Below are 22,426 nucleotides of genomic sequence, written 5' to 3' on the forward strand. Positions count from 1 at the left end.
CGAATAATAGTAAATTACTATATAGTTAGTTTAAAAGTCAATTTAATTATGAATTTATTATTTATGATCAAGTTAACCATATTTCATATCTGAATGATGTGAAACTCAATAGTACAGAAATAGCCTACGGCCACGCCTTATTGACTACGGTTATTTAAAAAACCGTGGGTACAGGTAATTAAAGTCGGTTATTTAAAAAACCGACTCAAATAAATATGTTATTAGGATCGGTCAATTACTGGGTTAATTTGCTGCCAATTATTTGATTAATTGGGTCGGTTCAACTGAAAACCGACACCAATTCCTCATTAGAGTCGGTTAATTAAATAACCGACTCTAATATCGTGCTCCTCCTTTCTTCTACTCTCCTTTGCGCAACCTAGCAGCCTTCTCTTCCTTCCTCTCCTTAGCTCGGTTTGAAGTTTCATCCACTGGTTTCGTTCGTGTTTCATTGTGGCAAAAGCAATAGAAAAGAGGTTAGCGTGAGTTTGATTTATGGATTTTGTATTCTATGTTCTTCGTTGCTTTATGATTTTGTTCGAACTTCTGGGTTCCGTTCCGGGTTAGTGTTGGTTCTTCTGGATTTTGTTGGTTTCGGTCTTCTGGGTTCATGTTCGTTCTTGTGGATTTTGTTATAATTGCATACTTCTCTCTTTTATTACTTTCTTTAATTTCTTGTTTCAATTTGTGTCTTGACTACTCTTCAATCTTCTTGACTACTCTTCAATTCCGAAATTGCTAGTAATGTCTCCTCTGCCAGGATAAAATGCAGAATTATAAGTACCAAATAGGTGATAAGAATGAAAACATTAGAAAAGAGTTGAGATTTCTTCCGATTTTTTATCCTAGCATGTCATATATTGTGCCCTCCCTAGCCTTGGGATAAGCTAATGAAATCCTCCTTAACTTCTCAGTTGAGTATCAATCCAAATTCTCCTTCGGGAACTTCTTCCCTGTAGCTATGATGCAGAACTCCATAGGAACATAATTCATCTTCTTGTTTTTCCCCAAATCTAAGCATGGAATGTGTTTTAACTCAATATCCTTATTGTATTTCTCCCTGAAATAGTCGACAAGCCTAACTTTCCTCGGAGGGATGGCTCCGACAAAATCGAAAGAAATATCTTGAGTGTTCTCAACAGTTAGCCTTGCAATATTGAATTTCTGATTGGTTTTTCTGTGAAAATAAAATAAAATAAATGTATGTGCTTGAACAATTTTCTAGTGTTTATCTGTTTTTATGTGTAGCAAGTAGTTATTGGAAAGCTTAGTTATAGATTCAGCTTCCTAGTAAGTACTTCATCATGTAATATCTGCAGATGTGAATAGAGCTATGTGTTTTGTGGAAAATTAGCATTTAAGTCTACCCGTTCCTTGTTTCAAAAAAAAAAAAAAAAGTCTACTTGTTCCTGAAACTGATTTCATATTAGCTCATAAATTATGTATTAAGACACTACTTTCAACCAAGATTGCAGTTTCTAAGTATGGGAGAGATTGTCAATAGCTGATATGTTCTTTAAATTTGCAAGTACATGATTATTGACAATTAGATATGATCGTGATTAAGGCTCTTATCTGTTGGAGATTATTATGGATAATTATTAGACTTGTTATTATTGAGAGGCAAAAGAGATTCCCCCAACTTCTTTTCAGCAAGAGCAACTTTGTTCTCTGAACCATAGATCCTAACACAGATGTTATGCCTATCAAATAAAATGTAAGTTCCCAGTTGTTGATGCAGTGACTTCATAATTGATTTTTCATCTCTGGAGTAGAGAAGCTGGAGAATTGTTGGGGTGAGGCTAACATGATCCAACATTTTTCCATTCACTAGCTGCTTCAGGGGACACCTCAACTCTGCCACTGTCCTTGTTGCATTAGCTGAGATCTTAACTCTATACAAGCCATTCCAATTCCATTTCAAAATGCAAGATACACCAGGTCGGTTTGCAAACTTACCGACTAACAATTTAAGCTGCCTCTCAATGAATGGATAAACAGAAGCAGGACATGATACAGAACTATGGAACACCTGATGACATTGTATTTTCTGCCATGAGAAACAACAAGCAAGAACCTTCCCTTGAATATGTTGTAATGCTTTTGCTGCCTCCAAATGAAGTCTTCCATCAAAAGTGACCTCGGCCTTCATGAAACTATCCTTTGGCTCAGGGGGGAAGACTTGAACATGACAATAATTACTCAGGGGTGCCTCGTTTGGCATGAATGGAGCAATGTCCTTGCGAATAGCTTCTTCACAAGCACCAAGAGGAGGATTATTTACAGCATCCCCTCTAATCAGAAATACATTCAAAATTCTCCTATTTGTGGTCCTTTTAAGAACTTCTAGAATTTCTGGTTCAGAAGTATCTCTATCCAATCCTTTGATGACAACACAATTTGCTTCCTTTAGGCTGACTTCACACTGAACAAGTCTAATAATTATCCATAATAATCTCCAACATTGTCCATGGAGTAGATATTGTAGAATGTCCTTTGATGAAACCTAGACCTCAATAATGCTTTTTCTTTCTTTTAAACTAGAATGAATTCATTGGTAATTAGAACAAAGGGGAGGGCAGTAAGTCCACCCATATAGGAGGACTAGAGCAAGAGCTAAATGTTATATTTTTGGTTAGTATATTTTGAAGCTAAATCGGCTGTTGATCATGTAATATCTGCACATGTGAATAGAGCTATGTGTTTTGCGGAAAATTAGCATCTAAGTCTACTTATTCCTGAAACTGATTTCACATTAGCTCATAAATTATGTATTAAGACACTACTTTCAACCAAGATTGCAGTTTCTAAGTATGGGAGAGATTGTCAATAGCTGATATGTTCCTTAAATTTGCAAGTAGTTAATGGTGATTTACATTTAAATGACTCAATTATTCTTTGGAATTGAGATTGGTATATATTGCTTTTAAGTTGGAGCTTTGGTATCTGCAACCGATAAAGCAGAACCACCTAAATCAGTTAGTTCAGCAGGAACAGGATCAGCAAATCTGATTCCATCAGGCGTGGCATAGGTTGAGAGTCATTTGAAACTTTGATAATGCATTTGATATCATTTTAACAAGAGAAAAATTTCGTATTTTAAGAAGAGAATTTTTGTATTTTGCAGTGGCTGTACCTCAAGTTCGGAAAGCATCATTGGCTCAATTTTTGGAAAAACCTAAGGAAAGGTAAATATCAAAGTTTTGCCTATATACTTTGCACATTTTAGTCATTATATACTTAAAATTTTAACACATGTAACGGAATAAGGGTCAATTTCCCCCCTAAGATTATTGAGGAAGATCAAATTTACCCTTATCATTCTACATTCCAAAATTGGTCAAATCTTATCTCATGGCAGATACCATAGCTCTTTTTTAGGCTATAGGTGGTAGTAGAAGAGGGAGAACGTTTGCTGCAAATGGAGTCAAATGAATATGTTTACTCTTAATTACATTTGACTATGTTAAAGCATAGGCGAATGAATATGTTTTTTGGATACAATCATGTGCACATTGAGAACTTGCCCAAGGTTTGATATGGTTTTTGTTTGTCACTCTTTAAAGTGGATATACTGTGTTAAAGAATTCTGTTTCTGAATCCTGTGTGAACTGTCCGATTCCAGCTTCCATATTTTGCTGCTAAATGAATACATCCCTACTTCCTATTAGCAATCGAAAAGTTAGAAGAGTCTAAAAATGACCTTGAAATTTAAATCTAAAATTTTGGTTGATCTTTTCATCTAAGTGTTTGTTTAAGTGATATTTAAGTCTAAAATTATTGATGGCATGGCTTATATTAATTTATAAGTGACCTTGAAATCCCATGAAATCTTATCTCTGTTTCTAATTACAGATTTTTTCTTTTTAAGCATTAAAGTCCTTCAAATCCCACGAATTGCTGCACTTTTGGAAGTAATACATGGAGGCTAGGTAAGTTTCCATTTGATTTTGGATAAGATCTTGGATAATTTTTAATTAGGCTAAGCTAATAATGTTTTTAATTATTCAAAATGTAAGGCATTGTTCCAAGTGGATTGTTGTTCCCATTTATGTAATGGGGTGGAAGAACCCATTTTATGTTCATTATCTGTAACCTTGGTGAGGTAGGTCTGTTCTTTATTCCTTTCTGAAAAATTCTTATTTTATTTAAGTAAATAGATACCTTTGGTGTTTAGCTCATCATATCTTCAATGGTTAATTGATGGTTGCATTGATTCAATTATTCCCTTAATTTTTTGTAGGTTCAGGAATTGCCATAAGTTTTTATAACCTTTATTGTTTGGTCTCTAGCTAAGGTTGACTTTGATCTTCATGCTATTGTCTTATGTCTAATTTGGGTCGTGTTTCATCAGTTCAGAGGTGCTATTAATAACGATGGAAAGCTGATAGATTATAATACTGATTGTGAGGCTTCGATAACTGCTATCAAGGACGTTTTGAAAGGTAGAAAAATCAACTAATCTCTTCAACATTGAAAACATTTCGAGCTTTTTGAAGTCGATCGCAGCCATACATATTTGTCATATTTTATTACAGAACACGGACATAACAATAATGACAGAGAATCCTTCAATTCTCCACTATATGGAAGACTTTGTGCTGGCTGGCGTGGGAGGAGCAGGAAGAGCACTTGCATTTGGTGGGAAAAGTAGAGGAGCCCACAATATCATTTTTTACATTGATTTAGGTATGTACGTGTCATCAACTATTAATTAGTATATTAAGAAACTAAATCATCTAACTTTTTTTCTATCATCTGAAAAGAGAACCAAGGGCCTGTCAGATGTTGTTTCAGGTGAAGCTCAGTCTTTGGAGAATCTCAATCAATTCAAACCAGAGAAAGGAGCTTTCTTTGCAAATGCAACACCATTAGGAAAGCATCCAAATACAGATACAATTCTTAAAAAAAAACTGGTTTCTAATTATGTTTTACTATGTGATTGACATAGAAGTATCAAGGAATGCATGTGACAAGGCCTCTTTCCTTGTACAGAAACCAGCCTTCTGCACTTGCAGCAGAGCCAATCTCAACTACCTAGTTTTGACTTCGCAATCTCTACCAAGAAATCACCTTCAGTTATTATAGGAACATGGTATTGCCCTTCTGTGTTTATAAGAGAAAATGCAAGGCTTAGGGAGCAAATGAGACGGTCAATATTATACAAAATGACACTTGAGCAACAATGGGAAGAAATTTACACATGGTGAGAATTGATAAATAACCATTTTATAGGATTCAAGTGAGCGTGTGCTGAGAATTTATTTTGATATTCTTCACAGGAAACTAAAGCATGGACAATTCTAACAGGTTAGCCTGTTTTATTAATTTATGCCAGCACTATTTTGATTAGTTCATCAATTTGGTAACTTTTATCTTAACTCTTCTTCTTCTTGCCTTTTAAGGTGGTGTATGATGATTTTGTTGCAGCTGCTTGGTTACCTGCAGCAAAGGAAAAAAGACTTGTAAGTTGATTCCCTTAGATGCTTGTTGTTTGCCACATTTAACCCTTATCTGAACCATTTTCTTGTATTTGCAGATTTCATTATGGCTCTGCCCTGGACGTTTTCTCCTTTGGGGTGTGCAACCTTTCATTTTGGGCACATCAGGAGCTAGAATGCTATTAAGTTGATGCGTTAATAATGCCTATGCTTGCTGACATACTCTTAACGTATTTGCTAAACTACTACAACACTTGATCTTGAAAAGCAAGAGATAGGCAGGATAAGAGGATATATTAGTTGAATAGAGTAAAGGTTTCATTGTATTCGTGCATCACACAAACTTGGTTATCTATGCATATAATTGGTGTTTCAGGTTTACTAATTATAAACAACTCTATTTAGAAAATTTGTGATAATAGTGTTTGCACGATCATTTTGCTTATTCAAGATTTAATTAATGTTTCAGTAATACAACAGGTTCAATCTCGGTAAACAACTGAGAGTAATTAATTTCGTTTACCGTTAATTACAAATAGAGCAGGTTCAATTTGAACCTACTGCTGTAAAATTGCTTAAAACAATAACATTAGTGTCGGTTGTTAACTTTAGCCACGGTTGCAAAACAACCGACTCCAATGATTAGAGTATTGGAGTGGGTTGTTACGAAAGACCGTGGCTAAAGACCCCTCTAGCCACGGTTTTTCATAACAACCGTGGCCAAAACATAGGGCATTGCAGTTGGTTATATGTGAAAACCAACCCTAATGCCCTTTTGGCCACGGTCGAACAACCGTGGCTAAAGACGCTAAGCATTTGTCACGCTCCCCTTTGGCCACGGTCGTACAACAGTGGCTAATGACGGTAAATGACCGTGGCTATATGCCATTTCTGTACTAGTGATACTTATATTATTTTTTCTTACAAATGTAATTTGGTGGTTTGCAAAAGATTTATTTTTTATTGCATTTGACAAATTTGACCGATAACGATATCAAAATGAGAATTTTTAAAAATTAAACTTGTTAACTATCACATTTACTATGGAATAACAATTTTTATTTTTCAAAATCATCATTTTTTGCTCTCTAAATATTAACTTTCTCTAACCCCTAAATATGTCATTGCATTTGAACTTATCTCATTATCTATTTGAAGTTACTTAATTTGACATGATTAGTCCCTTATTATTTGCGTGGCAGCGCAAAATGAGATTTGGACAAGCTAATCTTAACAATGATCAATCTAGAGAGAGAATGAAATAAAACTAACGTTTTAATATGAAATAACTGTTGAGGTATCTCGAAAATAGAATGTTTTAATATTAATTGATATTGTGTAAAAAATACTCCTACTGTTTTGGTTCATGCGCAATTTACCCCTAACGTTTAAAATGGTGCAATTGTACCCATAACGTCGAAAAGCAATTCTACCTCTGACATTGATAAATTGGGTTAATTTGAGAAATAATTCATCAAATTGTTTTCTTGGTCATGAATCTTATCATATATACTTCACACATGCGTCATTTTATCAGTAAAAAATCACAAACATATGTTGGGGTATGAATTTTTTTTAAAAAAAATATACTGTCTTGTGTACAAATTAGACAAAAAAATTCAAAAAATTCATTGAATTTATAAATGGCTTAATAGGCATACAGCCCTCTAAAATTGTAACTTTTTTCACCTGACCCCCTCAACTTAGGGGACAACCTTCAACACCCTTAACTCTCCAAAAATATCACATACAACCCCTTAAACTTGTAACTTTTTTTCACCTGACCCCCTCAACTTAGGGGACAACCTCTCAACCCCCTTAACTCTCCAAAAACATCACATACAGCCTCGTATACCCTATATCCGGTCAAAATATTGACCTTGTAGAAAACATTATTGACCGTTGATCACACCAATGCCACATTTTTTTTTCTTAAATTTTTCCATATAAATCCAGTAAATTACCCCATAATTTGGGCATCCGTAGAGTCTTCTTCCTTGATTTACAGGTTTCCATGAAACCTTAAGTATAACATATTCACCACAAAAACATGATTCATGAGTATCCACCATGAAATCGGTTTCAAGAACAGCACAAACCCTAACCTAATTGACAAAAAAAAAATTATCTTAGAAGAAGAAAGAGGCAAACCAGGAGAAGAATAAAAAGAAGAAGGCAAAGGAGGAATAAAGGAGATGAAGGAGAATACTTACTGTTGAACTTGAATCGGAGACAGAAAATAGGTGAATCAAAGGAATCGAAAAAGAGGAAGGAATGATTTATGAGGAGAAGAACGTTAGGGATTTAAGAAGAAAGAGGATTTACTATTTAAGTTGCTAAAGTCAACCTTCATGCGGTTTCTAATGAGTGCAATCCCAACTTATTCCATATCAGAGTCACGTAGGCGTTAAGGGGCTATATGTGATGTTTTTAAAGAGTTGAAGGGGTTGAGATGTTGTCCCCTAAGTTGAGGGGGTCAGGTGAAAAAAAGTTGCAAGTTTAAGGGGTTGTACGTGATGTTTTTAGAAAGTTAAAGGGGTTGAGTGGTTGTCCCCTAAGTTCAGGGGGCCACATGAAAAAAAGTTACAAGTTTAGGGGTCTGGATACCTATTAAGCCTTTATAAATATTAATCTCCAATTCTATTATTAAATTATAAAAAACATGAAATCATTTTTTTAACGAATTGATATCCAATTATTGCAAAATAAAGAACAAAAATATATGTGTTTTATAATAGTGTATAAAATTGATCCAAATTATCAACATTAGGGATAAAATTACAAATTTTAGATCCAATAAAAAAAACCAATAAAAAAAATTACAAATTTTAGATGTTAGGAGTAAAATTAATCCCGGTTCAAAATATTAAGAATATTTTTACACATTAACTCTATAATTTATATTTCGATCTAAATAATAAAAAGTTTAATTTTGAGTTTTCAAACTAAAACTTCAAAGTTAATTAGGATCTTAAATCAGATCCATAAATTAAGCAAAAATCATCAATTGAGTTTTCAACCTATCCAAAAATCAGAAATTGCAACTATTTGATATAGACTGTAATAATCTATATATTGGTTCAAAATGGGCTTAGGAAAGAGGGTCTGAAACTGTTCAACCAAATGATTTTCGATTAGACCTCAATCAATGATTTTTGTTTAAAATAGGGACTAATTGATGAGTTTTGGTTAGTTCATGAACTTGATTGATGATTTTGACAATTTAAGGTCCTAATTGATTTCGAAGCTTTAGTTTGGGATCCATTTGAGGTATTATGTTGGTTTATAATTTTAAATTAACTATATATGTATATAAATACTCCATTCGTTTGATATTACATATTTTTCATTCCTGATATTCTTAATTTTTGTACTAATATGAAACGAATGGATTATGGTTTAATACATCTTTAACATTATACTTGTCAAAAAAGGCAACTACACATGTATTTTAAAAAAGTTCTATTTACCTCCTAAACTTTCCCAAATTGACCAGTTTTCTCTTTGAAATTATTTGAATGAACCAAATAACGCATAACTTAACTATAAATCCGATTTCATATACAATCCGATTGTTGACAATATTACTCAAGACCCTCCCCTTACTAAGATATGATTGTGTCATGTGGTACAAATTCTTATGTAACGCCACATGATGTGATTAAGGGGTAGTCCCGTTCAGGGGTAGATATAAGGGGGAGGTCTCTTCGGCCGCAGAAACCACCATGGTCAGGAATAGTTTCGATCCTTTCTGTCTCCATAAAATTTGAGGTTGTGGTGGTTCTGACCCCTCTTTCTCCAAAAATTTTTAATGAGGTGCTAAATTAGTACTCCAAAAAAGGGTCAAGTCCTGTTAGACTCTCTCTAAATCCCAAATTCTAAATTTTTTTGGCCTATTAGGGAGCTCGGGCCTCTCCGACCACCGGAACCACCATGACCACGAATAGTTTCGGTCTCCCTATCTCAATAAAATTTGAGGTTATGGTGGTTATGGTCCCCTGTTTCCAAGAAATAATGATCGAGTGCTGAATTAACACCTCAAAATTGGCACATGTCCTAAATCCAAAATTCTAATTTTTTTGGCATGTTTAAATCTAAATTTCTAATATTTTTTACCTATCAGATGGTCCCTAAATCCGATTTTTTCTATTAGACACAATTTTTTATTTATATATTAGTTGGACGGAGGAGATTGAATTGGACTTACAAATCAGTTTCTTACCTTCTCCTAGTCTGACCAGAGCCTAATGTAGGATGAGCTGGTCTGAACTTAGACAAGATAATTTCATATAAAAAGTGATTAGGTCCATTCCAAGACCGACCCGGTCCAGCCTACAAACATGTCTATTTAAAACTATATTTATCATAGGATCACATGTTTATTTCCAAAATCATCATTTTTGAAGTTTTCTCTCCCTAAACAGTCACATTCTCGTTTTTCACCGAACAATATCTAGATGACCTTGAGACAAAAAGTTATAAGAATTAAAATTATTTAGAATATAATTTCTATCAGTTCTATAATAAATAGTTATCTATTATTAGAATGGTTAAAGTTGAGTGATTTTTATACGAGTAAAGATAAAGTTGTATTTCATATAAAATTATTGAGAATAACATTTCTATTAGTTTTATAATTAAGAGTTATATGGTATTGAGTGGTTAAATAATAATAAATAGAAAAATTTTAATGATTTTTATGTCCGGTTTTAAATTTTGGAGGCTAAAAGCTAACTAAAATTGAGAGACCATAGGAGTAATTTATCTAATTAATTATACCTTAATTAATTTTGGTAGGTGATTAATTAATTTTTTTTAAGAAAATTTCTATAGAAATTAAAATTTTAAAAATGATGAACAACTATGTAACAAAAATACATAGTCAAATCCTATTAAATCCGATTAATTTCAAACAAAAATATTATAAAGGAAATTAATTTCAAGATTGGGTCTATTTTTTAAGATCTAATTTCAAGTCAAATCCTATTAAATCCGATTAATTTCAAACAAAAATACATCTAACGTTTTAGGTCAGGAGTAATTTTTGTCTCTAACGTCTAAAATGGGCAATTTTACCCCTAACAATGGAAGCCAAGAGCAATTTTGTCCCTAACGTTGATAAATTGGGTCAATTTCAGAAATAATTCAGCAAACTATTTTCTCGGTCATGAATCTTGTCATCTGAAAAAAAAAATATGTTGGGATGTGAAAAAAAAAATAAAAAAATATATTGTTTTTGTACGAATTAGAAAAAAAAATTAAGAAATTCGCCGAATTTATAAATATTAATCTCCGATTCTATTATTAAATTATAAAAGAACAAGCAATCCTTTTTTTAGAACGGATTGTTATATAATTGGTGCAGAATAAGGAACAAAAATATTTATGTTTTATAATAGTGTCTGAAATTGATCCTAACGTTAGGGTGTAAATTTGGTCTTGGTTTCCAACATTAGGAGTAAAATTGCATCATTCTAGATGTTAGGGTAAAATTGCTCATGATCCAAAACATTAGGGGTATTTTTGCATCTTAACCCTATTTTTTATCAAATAAAAATTAAAATTACTTAAATAAATATTTAATATATAAATATATAATGGCTTAAGGTGTTATTGAGCCCCTAACCTATTCAAAATTTTATCATTTGGCCATTGACCTATTATTCGGTCACATTTGGCCCTTAACTATTTCCAATTGGTGAAATTTCACCAAATTTAGATGGAGACTTGACAACACCATTATCCCCCCTCATATATAATGATATTTTGACATATGAGTGTGACATGTCACACGTCTTATAGTTTATTTGTCACATAAACTCTATTATGTGAAAATAATTAATTAAACTGAGAAAGAAAAACAAATAAAAACAAATCTATGAACTCAAAATTATCAAATTTAAGTGTTAAAATATCGTCACGTGTTAATAGAATAACAATTATGTTAAGTTTCTATTTAAATTGGGCGAAATTACACCTATTGGGATAAGTCAGGGGGCAAAAAAAAAATTTTGGATAGATCAAGGGCCAAACAGTATGTTTTGTCATATATAATTAATATTAATAGGACGGATCGAGCCGGTCGATCCGTCTTATTTATATAAATCTCAAATCCACCAATGGAATAAGCGGATTTTAGGCCTAATATAACTTTTCTTTGTTCAAACTTGACTCATCGAACGCGACTCTAGACGTACCAAATGAGTATCCGGGTCTGTAAACAGGTCGAAATAATGTTCGGGGATTACTTAATTAATTAATATTTTTGTTAATGTAGATTGGATTTGTGGCAGAAGGAAAAGAAGAATCAAAGATAAAAATAGAAAATGGAAATGGTGTAGATGATCAACAAATGGTACTTAGGAGGAAGTCGGGCTATATCTCGTATCATAATAATTGAACATATTTACGAGTCTGAATATCTATTTAGATATATGAAAAAATTATATTAGATTCGTCTTTAGTTTTCTATTTTGGGTCGGGGTTGAAATTATAAAGATAGGGTGGATTGGTCCGTCCGACTTGATCTCTTAATATTAATTATTATAAAGGAAATTAATTATTATATATAATTAGAGTTGGTCCTAACAATTCATAGATGCTCGATGAAATAATATATAAGGATTCTTTAAAAAAAATGTATATAAAAGAAACAAAATTATTTATTAATAATTGTATGGTACATATTATTATGTTCATTAAACACATGCCTTTTCTCAAAATGAAAAAATATTTTATAATTGACTTAATACATCTTTGCCTCTTGAATTTGTCCAAAAAACTTGATTGGCCCCCTAAACTTTCAAAGTGTTCTGATAGCCCTTTAAACTTGTATAAAATGTTCAGTTAGCCCCTTGAATTTAGTGTTCTGATAGCCCTTTGAACTTGTATAAAATGCTCAATTAACCCCTTGAACTTGCATAAAATATAATCAATTAATCCTCGTTAAAAGTCAAAGGAAATAGACTACCAATAGATATTATGTGTGTTGTGGTCCTAACAAATATCATGGACTCGGCTGAATATTACTACTAATTCTATGTAATATTTTTCTCTTTCATATTATTTATTATTTATTTTTACATAAAAATTATTGAATTTTATTCTTTATAACATTAAAATCTAAAATAACAAAAATTCATTATGTAGCTTTGTGTTTTCATAGCTAAATGTTGGGTTAAATTATTCTTCAAGGTTGCGTCGGTTTGATTAGCAATTAATGTTTTTTTATAACTTTACTTTTAATTAAATATTATTAAATTTAGGGTTAAGGTGCAAAAATACCCCTAACATTTTGGGTCAGTAGCAATTTTACCCCTAACGTTTAAAATGGTGCAATTTTACCCTTAACGTTTGTAACCAAGAGCAATTTTACCCCTAACGTTGATAAATTGGATCAATTTGATAAATAATTCATCAAACTGTCTTCTCAGCCATGAATCTTGACATATACACTTCACACACATGTCATTTTATCAGTAACAAATCACAAACATATGTCCGGGATGTGAAAAAAAAATATTTTGTCTTTTGTATGAATTAGACAAAAAAAAATTCAAAAAATTTATAAATATTAATCTCCAATTCTATAATTAAATTACAGAAAACATGAAATCCTTTATTTAGAATGAATCGATATGCAATTGGTGCAAAATAAAGAACAAAAATGTATGTGTTTTATAATAATGTCTGAAATTGACCCAAATTATAAACGTTAGGGGTGAAATTGCTCTTGGTTACAAACATTAGGGGTAAAATTGCACCATTTTAGACGTTAAGGGTAAAATTGCTCCTGACCTAAAACGTTACGGGTATTTTTGCACCTTACCCTTAAATTCACACACATGTCATTTTATCAGTAACAAATCACAAACAAATCAGATCTTACAAATAAGTTTATCGACAAACTGAAGTAGTTCAATGTATTTTAGCAATTTTAATAACATAGTAAATATTTTAGTTAGTTTTTTTTTTTTTTATTAACTTGTAAGATGATGGACTTAAATGTTGACTTTTTGGGAGGTCATTTGTAACTATATTAGTAACAATATTAATATTTTAGACATAATTGACGTTTGAGATGTCCGATGAGACAATTAAATATAAAAGAAAAGAAAATAACATTAATATTTTGGTCTTAATTTAAAAAAAAAATATTAGATTTTATAATAAATAAAGATGACAAGTTCTTTAATTTTACATTAAAATTGAAGAGTTAGTGTTGATTAAGTGGTTAATATTTTAATATGATATCTATTGGCCAAACTTATTGTATTACTAAAAATGTGGCAAACATTACACATTATCTGATTTTGTGATATTAAACATTAATTGAGGATAGATATGGAAAACTCTTGCCTAAATTACCCATTATTTCATTTTTTTTTAATTGAAAATTGTTATCTAATTAATTTATACAACATTCATATAGATAGTTTATTATGAAAAAAATATTGAATCAAATATTTGAAATCAAAATATTTTTACTTCATTAACATTTCATACTTAATTTTTAAAACAAGTCATATGAAATGTTTAAGATTTAATTTCTCAAACAAACCATGTTTTACATTTAATTTCAACCAAACAATTTGGCATGCCACCAAAAAGATTTTATTCTTTTCCAAACTTACTTCAAAGACTTCCTATATATATATAATATCCATACAAATCTAAATTCCATAGAGATATAGCAACTTTGATTTGTTAGTCTTGTGGAATAATTTCTTCCGTAAACACTTTCCTTTTAAAATGACTATATTTCTACTTTTTCTTACTACTTTCTGTTTTCACCTAAGCCATTGTGTCCCCTTTCTTATCCCCAATGTCACTGTAGAAATAAACAACAATGTAGGTCATTACACCAATATAAGTAATGCAATACAAGCCGCCCCAACAAAATCCATTTATCGTTATGTTATCTACATTAAAGAAGGTGTATATTTCGAAAATGTACATGTTCCAGCAGAAAAATCAAACATTACTCTGGTTGGTGATGGAAAGGGGAGGACTATAATCTCCGGTAATTTAAATGAAAAAATACCAGGTGTGAGTATTCAAAATTCTGCTACTCTTAAAATCGACGGCTTCGGTTTTTTGGCGATCAATCTCACTGTGAGAAATACTGCTGGAGCGAAAGGTGGACCAGCTGTAGCCATTCATTCAAGTTCAAAAAATTCTGCATTCTATCGTCTTAGTATTGAAGGGTTTCAAGACACATTATATATCCAGACTGGTCCTCAATTTTGTCGCGAATGCGATATTTATGGAACCGTGGATTTTATATTTGGAGAGGGCCCTGCTGTTTTCCAAAAATGTCAAATATTGGCTAAGCAGTCTCCAATAAAAAATCAGAAGAATGCTATAACGACGAATGGTTGTCTTGAAACGATGTCATCATGCGGCTTTTCTTTTCACCAGTGTAATATCACAGGTGACAGTGAATTATTAAGGTCAAAATTACCAACCCCGACTTATTTAGGTCGACCATGGAAAAATGGATCTATAACTGTGTTTATGAAATCCTATATGACATCAGTGATAAACCCAACAGGTTGGTTGGATTGGCCTGGCAAACATCATGGAAAAACAATGTTTTATGCAGAATTTGAGAATTCAGGGGAAGGAGCAGTTGTGAACAATCGAGCGAAATGGCCTGAAATACATCATGTTATAAACAAAAGGACTGCAGAAAAATTTACCGTGTCTACATTTCTGAATGGAGGAATATGGTTACCTAATCTTGGCGTGCCATATATTCCAGGGTTGCTTTAATTTTACAATTATATATATGTTATGTATAAGTTGTAATAGTTAATTAATATAAATAAATATTATTCATATTTGATAAGGTGTAATAATTCAATGGCTCATTACATAAAGAAACATAACCTTTATTATTATAACAAAAAGTTATTTTTGTTTAAGTAAAAAAACAAAAATGTTATTTCTCATACGAGGTTAAGTAACTAACTAAACCAAAAGGTTAAGCTTGTAGATAAAGTTCAATAATAGCTTTTATATCAAAATTTCACCAATTAATAAAGTTACCATATATCGAAATCAAAAAGATTAAATTGATAATAATGATTTTTATCTTAATCCAAAGTAATAGAAAATACTTTTAATTGCCCGAAGTCACAGGTTAACATACCGAATAATAGTAAATTACTATATAGTTAGTTTAAAAGTCAATTTAATTATGAATTTATTATTTATGATCAAGTTAACCATATTTCATATCTGAATGATGTGAAACTCAATAGTACAGAAATAGCCTACGGCCACGCCTTATTGACTACGGTTATTTAAAAAACCGTGGGTACAGGTAATTAGAGTCGGTTATTTAAAAAACCGACTCAAATAAATATGTTATTAGGATCGGTCAATTACTGGGTTAATTTGCTGCCAATTATTTGATTAATTGGGTCGGTTCAACTGAAAACCGACACCAATTCCTCATTAGAGTCGGTTAATTAAATAACCGACTCTAATATCGTGCTCCTCCTTTCTTCTACTCTCCTTTGCGCAACCTAGCAGCCTTCTCTTCCTTCCTCTCCTTAGCTCGGTTTGAAGTTTCATCCACTGGTTTCGTTCGTGTTTCATTGTGGCAAAAGCAATAGAAAAGAGGTTAGCGTGAGTTTGATTTATGGATTTTGTATTCTATGTTCTTCGTTGCTTTATGATTTTGTTCGAACTTCTGGGTTCCGTTCCGGGTTAGTGTTGGTTCTTCTGGATTTTGTTGGTTTCGGTCTTCTGGGTTCATGTTCGTTCTTGTGGATTTTGTTATAATTGCATACTTCTCTCTTTTATTACTTTCTTTAATTTCTTGTTTCAATTTGTGTCTTGACTACTCTTCAATCTTCTTGACTACTCTTCAATTCCGAAATTGCTAGTAATGTCTCCTCTGCCAGGATAAAATGCAGAATTATAAGTACCAAATAGGTGATAAGAATGAAAACATTAGAAAAGAGTTGAGATTTCTTCCGATTTTTGATCCTAGCATGTCATATATTGTGCCCTCCCTAGCCTTGGGATAAGCTAATGAAATCCTCCTTAACTTCTCAGTTGAGTATCAATCCAAATTCTCCTTCGGGAACTTCTTCCCTGTAGCTATGATGCAGAACTCCATAGGAACATAATTCATCTTCTTGTTTTTCCCCAAATCTAAGCATGGAATGTGTTTTAACTCAATATCCTTATTGTATTTCTCCCTGAAATAGTCGACAAGCCTAACTTTCCTCGGAGGGATGGCTCCGACAAAATCGAAAGAAATATCTTGAGTGTTCTCAACAGTTAGCCTTGCAATATTGAATTTCTGATTGGTTTTTCTGTGAAAATAAAATAAAATAAATGTATGTGCTTGAACAATTTTCTAGTGTTTATCTGTTTTTATGTGTAGCAAGTAGTTATTGGAAAGCTTAGTTATAGATTCAGCTTCCTAGTAAGTACTTCATCATGTAATATCTGCAGATGTGAATAGAGCTATGTGTTTTGTGGAAAATTAGCATTTAAGTCTACCCGTTCCTTGTTTCAAAAAAAAAAAAAAAAGTCTACTTGTTCCTGAAACTGATTTCATATTAGCTCATAAATTATGTATTAAGACACTACTTTCAACCAAGATTGCAGTTTCTAAGTATGGGAGAGATTGTCAATAGCTGATATGTTCTTTAAATTTGCAAGTACATGATTATTGACAATTAGATATGATCGTGATTAAGGCTCTTATCTGTTGGAGATTATTATGGATAATTATTAGACTTGTTATTATTGAGAGGCAAAAGAGATTCCCCCAACTTCTTTTCAGCAAGAGCAACTTTGTTCTCTGAACCATAGATCCTAACACAGATGTTATGCCTATCAAATAAAATGTAAGTTCCCAGTTGTTGATGCAGTGACTTCATAATTGATTTTTCATCTCTGGAGTAGAGAAGCTGGAGAATTGTTGGGGTGAGGCTAACATGATCCAACATTTTTCCATTCACTAGCTGCTTCAGGGGACACCTCAACTCTGCCACTGTCCTTGTTGCATTAGCTGAGATCTTAACTCTATACAAGCCATTCCAATTCCATTTCAAAATGCAATATACACCAGGTCGGTTTGCAAACTTACCGACTAACAATTTAAGCTGCCTCTCAATGAATGGATAAACAGAAGCAGGACATGATACAGAACTATGGAACACCTGATGACATTGTATTTTCTGCCATGAGAAACAACAAGCAAGAACCTTCCCTTGAATATGTTGTAATGCTTTTGCTGCCTCCAAATGAAGTCTTCCATCAAAAGTGACCTCGGCCTTCATGAAACTATCCTTTGGCTCAGGGGGGAAGACTTGAACATGACAATAATTACTCAGGGGTGCCTCGTTTGGCATGAATGGAGCAATGTCCTTGCGAATAGCTTCTTCACAAGCACCAAGAGGAGGATTATTTACAGCATCCCCTCTAATCAGAAATACATCCAAAATTCTCCTATTTGTGGTCCTTTTAAGAACTTCTAGAATTTCTGGTTCAGAAGTATCTCTATCCAATCCTTTGATGACAACACAATTTGCTTCCTTTAGGCTGACTTCACACTGAACAAGTCTAATAATTATCCATAATAATCTCCAACATTATCCATGGAGTAGATATTGTAGAATGTCCTTTGATGAAACCTAGACCTCAATAATGCTTTTTCTTTCTTTTAAACTAGAATGAATTCATTGGTAATTAGAACAAAGGGGAGGGCAGTAAGTCCACCCATATAGGAGGACTAGAGCAAGAGCTAAATGTTATATTTTTGGTTAGTATATTTTGAAGCTAAATCGGCTGTTGATCATGTAATATCTGCACATGTGAATAGAGCTATGTGTTTTGCGGAAAATTAGCATCTAAGTCTACTTATTCCTGAAACTGATTTCACATTAGCTCATAAATTATGTATTAAGACACTACTTTCAACCAAGATTGCAGTTTCTAAGTATGGGAGAGATTGTCAATAGCTGATATGTTCCTTAAATTTGCAAGTAGTTAATGGTGATTTACATTTAAATGACTCAATTATTCTTTGGAATTGAGATTGGTATATATTGCTTTTAAGTTGGAGCTTTGGTATCTGCAACCGATAAAGCAGAACCACCTAAATCAGTTAGTTCAGCAGGAACAGGATCAGCAAATCTGATTCCATCAGGCGTGGCATAGGTTGAGAGTCATTTGAAACTTTGATAATGCATTTGATATCATTTTAACAAGAGAAAAATTTCGTATTTTAAGAAGAGAATTTTTGTATTTTGCAGTGGCTGTACCTCAAGTTCGGAAAGCATCATTGGCTCAATTTTTGGAAAAACCTAAGGAAAGGTAAATATCAAAGTTTTGCCTATATACTTTGCACATTTTAGTCATTATATACTTAAAATTTTAACACATGTAACGGAATAAGGGTCAATTTCCCCCCTAAGATTATTGAGGAAGATCAAATTTACCCTTATCATTCTACATTCCAAAATTGGTCAAATCTTATCTCATGGCAGATACCATAGCTCTTTTTTAGGCTATAGGTGGTAGTAGAAGAGGGAGAACGTTTGCTGCAAATGGAGTCAAATGAATATGTTTACTCTTAATTACATTTGACTATGTTAAAGCATAGGCGAATGAATATGTTTTTTGGATACAATCATGTGCACATTGAGAACTTGCCCAAGGTTTGATATGGTTTTTGTTTGTCACTCTTTAAAGTGGATATACTGTGTTAAAGAATTCTGTTTCTGAATCCTGTGTGAACTGTCCGATTCCAGCTTCCATATTTTGCTGCTAAATGAATACATCCCTACTTCCTATTAGCAATCGAAAAGTTAGAAGAGTCTAAAAATGACCTTGAAATTTAAATCTAAAATTTTGGTTGATCTTTTCATCTAAGTGTTTGTTTAAGTGATATTTAAGTCTAAAATTATTGATGGCATGGCTTATATTAATTTATAAGTGACCTTGAAATCCCATGAAATCTTATCTCTGTTTCTAATTACAGATTTTTTCTTTTTAAGCATTAAAGTCCTTCAAATCCCACGAATTGCTGCACTTTTGGAAGTAATACATGGAGGCTAGGTAAGTTTCCATTTGATTTTGGATAAGATCTTGGATAATTTTTAATTAGGCTAAGCTAATAATGTTTTTAATTATTCAAAATGTAAGGCATTGTTCCAAGTGGATTGTTGTTCCCATTTATGTAATGGGGTGGAAGAACCCATTTTATGTTCATTATCTGTAACCTTGGTGAGGTAGGTCTGTTCTTTATTCCTTTCTGAAAAATTCTTATTTTATTTAAGTAAATAGATACCTTTGGTGTTTAGCTCATCATATCTTCAATGGTTAATTGATGGTTGCATTGATTCAATTATTCCCTTAATTTTTTGTAGGTTCAGGAATTGCCATAAGTTTTTATAACCTTTATTGTTTGGTCTCTAGCTAAGGTTGACTTTGATCTTCATGCTATTGTCTTATGTCTAATTTGGGTCGTGTTTCATCAGTTCAGAGGTGCTATTAATAACGATGGAAAGCTGATAGATTATAATACTGATTGTGAGGCTTCGATAACTGCTATCAAGGACGTTTTGAAAGGTAGAAAAATCAACTAATCTCTTCAACATTGAAAACATTTCGAGCTTTTTGAAGTCGATCGCAGCCATACATATTTGTCATATTTTATTACAGAACACGGACATAACAATAATGACAGAGAATCCTTCAATTCTCCACTATATGGAAGACTTTGTGCTGGCTGGCGTGGGAGGAGCAGGAAGAGCACTTGCATTTGGTGGGAAAAGTAGAGGAGCCCACAATATCATTTTTTACATTGATTTAGGTATGTACGTGTCATCAACTATTAATTAGTATATTAAGAAACTAAATCATCTAACTTTTTTTCTATCATCTGAAAAGAGAACCAAGGGCCTGTCAGATGTTGTTTCAGGTGAAGCTCAGTCTTTGGAGAATCTCAATCAATTCAAACCAGAGAAAGGAGCTTTCTTTGCAAATGCAACACCATTAGGAAAGCATCCAAATACAGATACAATTCTTAAAAAAAAACTGGTTTCTAATTATGTTTTACTATGTGATTGACATAGAAGTATCAAGGAATGCATGTGACAAGGCCTCTTTCCTTGTACAGAAACCAGCCTTCTGCACTTGCAGCAGAGCCAATCTCAACTACCTAGTTTTGACTTCGCAATCTCTACCAAGAAATCACCTTCAGTTATTATAGGAACATGGTATTGCCCTTCTGTGTTTATAAGAGAAAATGCAAGGCTTAGGGAGCAAATGAGACGGTCAATATTATACAAAATGACACTTGAGCAACAATGGGAAGAAATTTACACATGGTGAGAATTGATAAATAACCATTTTATAGGATTCAAGTGAGCGTGTGCTGAGAATTTATTTTGATATTCTTCACAGGAAACTAAAGCATGGACAATTCTAACAGGTTAGCCTGTTTTATTAATTTATGCCAGCACTATTTTGATTAGTTCATCAATTTGGTAACTTTTATCTTAACTCTTCTTCTTCTTGCCTTTTAAGGTGGTGTATGATGATTTTGTTGCAGCTGCTTGGTTACCTGCAGCAAAGGAAAAAAGACTTGTAAGTTGATTCCCTTAGATGCTTGTTGTTTGCCACATTTAACCCTTATCTGAACCATTTTCTTGTATTTGCAGATTTCATTATGGCTCTGCCCTGGACGTTTTCTCCTTTGGGGTGTGCAACCTTTCATTTTGGGCACATCAGGAGCTAGAATGCTATTAAGTTGATGCGTTAATAATGCCTATGCTTGCTGACATACTCTTAACGTATTTGCTAAACTACTACAACACTTGATCTTGAAAAGCAAGAGATAGGCAGGATAAGAGGATATATTAGTTGAATAGAGTAAAGGTTTCATTGTATTCGTGCATCACACAAACTTGGTTATCTATGCATATAATTGGTGTTTCAGGTTTACTAATTATAAACAACTCTATTTAGAAAATTTGTGATAATAGTGTTTGCACGATCATTTTGCTTATTCAAGATTTAATTAATGTTTCAGTAATACAACAGGTTCAATCTCGGTAAACAACTGAGAGTAATTAATTTCGTTTACCGTTAATTACAAATAGAGCAGGTTCAATTTGAACCTACTGCTGTAAAATTGCTTAAAACAATAACATTAGTGTCGGTTGTTAACTTTAGCCACGGTTGCAAAACAACCGACTCCAATGATTAGAGTATTGGAGTGGGTTGTTACGAAAGACCGTGGCTAAAGACCCCTCTAGCCACGGTTTTTCATAACAACCGTGGCCAAAACATAGGGCATTGCAGTTGGTTATATGTGAAAACCAACCCTAATGCCCTTTTGGCCACGGTCGAACAACCGTGGCTAAAGACGCTAAGCATTTGTCACGCTCCCCTTTGGCCACGGTCGTACAACAGTGGCTAATGACGGTAAATGACCGTGGCTATATGCCATTTCTGTACTAGTGATACTTATATTATTTTTTCTTACAAATGTAATTTGGTGGTTTGCAAAAGATTTATTTTTTATTGCATTTGACAAATTTGACCAATAACGATATCAAAATGAGAATTTTCAAAAATTAAACTTGTTAACTATCACATTTGCTCTCTAAATATTAACTTTCTCTGACCCCTAAATATCTCATTGCATTTGAACTTATCTCATTATCTATTTGAAGTTACTTAATTTGACATGATTAGTCCCTTATTATTAGCGTGGCAGCGCAAAATGAGATTTGGGCAAGCTAATCTTAACAATGATCAATCTAGAGAGAGAATGAAACAAAACTAACGTTTTAATATGAAATAACTGTTGAGGTATCTCGAAAATAGAATGTTTTAATATTAATTGATATTGTGTAAAAAAATACTCTTAATGTTTTGGTTCATGCGCAATTTACCCTTAACGTTTAAAATGGTGCAATTTTACCCATAACGTCGAAAAGCAATTCTAC

At 32.7% G+C, this 22,426-nt stretch overlaps 2 protein-coding genes across 40 annotated transcripts; both read left to right on the top strand.

Moving 5' to 3' along the window:
- Positions 1-320: 320 nt before the first annotated feature.
- Positions 321-5,898, top strand: LOC136226016 (uncharacterized). Of its 20 annotated transcripts, none has more exons than XR_010687470.1 (12): positions 336-476; positions 2,932-3,032; positions 3,128-3,188; positions 3,856-3,932; positions 4,020-4,105; positions 4,355-4,445; positions 4,539-4,689; positions 4,798-4,873; positions 4,994-5,206; positions 5,283-5,310; positions 5,406-5,465; positions 5,540-5,898. XR_010687470.1 is itself a non-coding variant. In XM_066014277.1 (11 exons), exons 6-9 carry the CDS (start codon positions 4,557-4,559, stop codon positions 5,305-5,307), a joined length of 447 nt encoding a protein of 148 aa, XP_065870349.1. In that variant the 5' UTR covers positions 321-476; positions 3,128-3,188; positions 3,856-3,932; positions 4,020-4,105; positions 4,355-4,445; positions 4,539-4,556; the 3' UTR covers positions 5,308-5,310; positions 5,431-5,465; positions 5,540-5,898. The 20 variants fall into 20 exon arrangements, 1 of the variants encoding a protein (XP_065870349.1); XR_010687473.1 differs by having other exon boundaries at positions 3,872-3,932; XR_010687466.1 differs by lacking the exon at positions 2,932-3,032 and having other exon boundaries at positions 321-476; positions 4,020-4,109.
- Positions 5,899-15,911: 10,013 nt separating this feature from the next.
- LOC136226017 (uncharacterized) lies at positions 15,912-21,492 on the top strand. 20 transcript variants are annotated; one of them, XR_010687489.1, is made up of 12 exons: positions 15,930-16,070; positions 18,526-18,626; positions 18,722-18,782; positions 19,450-19,526; positions 19,614-19,699; positions 19,949-20,039; positions 20,133-20,283; positions 20,392-20,467; positions 20,588-20,800; positions 20,877-20,904; positions 21,000-21,059; positions 21,134-21,492. XR_010687489.1 is itself a non-coding variant. In XM_066014279.1 (11 exons), the coding sequence occupies exons 6-9, from the start codon at positions 20,151-20,153 to the stop codon at positions 20,899-20,901; spliced, it is 447 nt and encodes a 148-aa protein (XP_065870351.1). In that variant the 5' UTR covers positions 15,912-16,070; positions 18,722-18,782; positions 19,450-19,526; positions 19,614-19,699; positions 19,949-20,039; positions 20,133-20,150; the 3' UTR covers positions 20,902-20,904; positions 21,025-21,059; positions 21,134-21,492. The 20 variants fall into 20 exon arrangements, 1 of the variants encoding a protein (XP_065870351.1); XR_010687492.1 differs by having other exon boundaries at positions 19,466-19,526; XM_066014279.1 differs by lacking the exon at positions 18,526-18,626 and having other exon boundaries at positions 15,912-16,070; positions 21,025-21,059.
- The last annotated feature ends 934 nt before the right edge of the window (positions 21,493-22,426 follow it).

Source organism: Euphorbia lathyris, chromosome 4 (assembly GCF_963576675.1).
Source record: "Euphorbia lathyris chromosome 4, ddEupLath1.1, whole genome shotgun sequence".
NCBI lineage: Eukaryota > Viridiplantae > Streptophyta > Magnoliopsida > Malpighiales > Euphorbiaceae > Euphorbia > Euphorbia lathyris.

Excerpts from the sequence above, each read along its gene's own strand:
- LOC136226016 (XM_066014277.1), top strand. The coding sequence starts at position 4,557 with ATGACAGAGAATCCTTCAATTCTCCACTATATGGAAGACTTTGTGCTG. Across the intron at positions 4,690-4,797 it reads CATTTTTTACATTGATTTAG|GTGAAGCTCAGTCTTTGGAG; the intron begins GTATGTACGTGT and ends ATGTTGTTTCAG. Across the intron at positions 4,874-4,993 it reads TTTGCAAATGCAACACCATT|AGAAACCAGCCTTCTGCACT; the intron begins AGGAAAGCATCC and ends CTTTCCTTGTAC.
- LOC136226017 (XM_066014279.1), top strand. The coding sequence starts at position 20,151 with ATGACAGAGAATCCTTCAATTCTCCACTATATGGAAGACTTTGTGCTG. Across the intron at positions 20,284-20,391 it reads CATTTTTTACATTGATTTAG|GTGAAGCTCAGTCTTTGGAG; the intron begins GTATGTACGTGT and ends ATGTTGTTTCAG. Across the intron at positions 20,468-20,587 it reads TTTGCAAATGCAACACCATT|AGAAACCAGCCTTCTGCACT; the intron begins AGGAAAGCATCC and ends CTTTCCTTGTAC.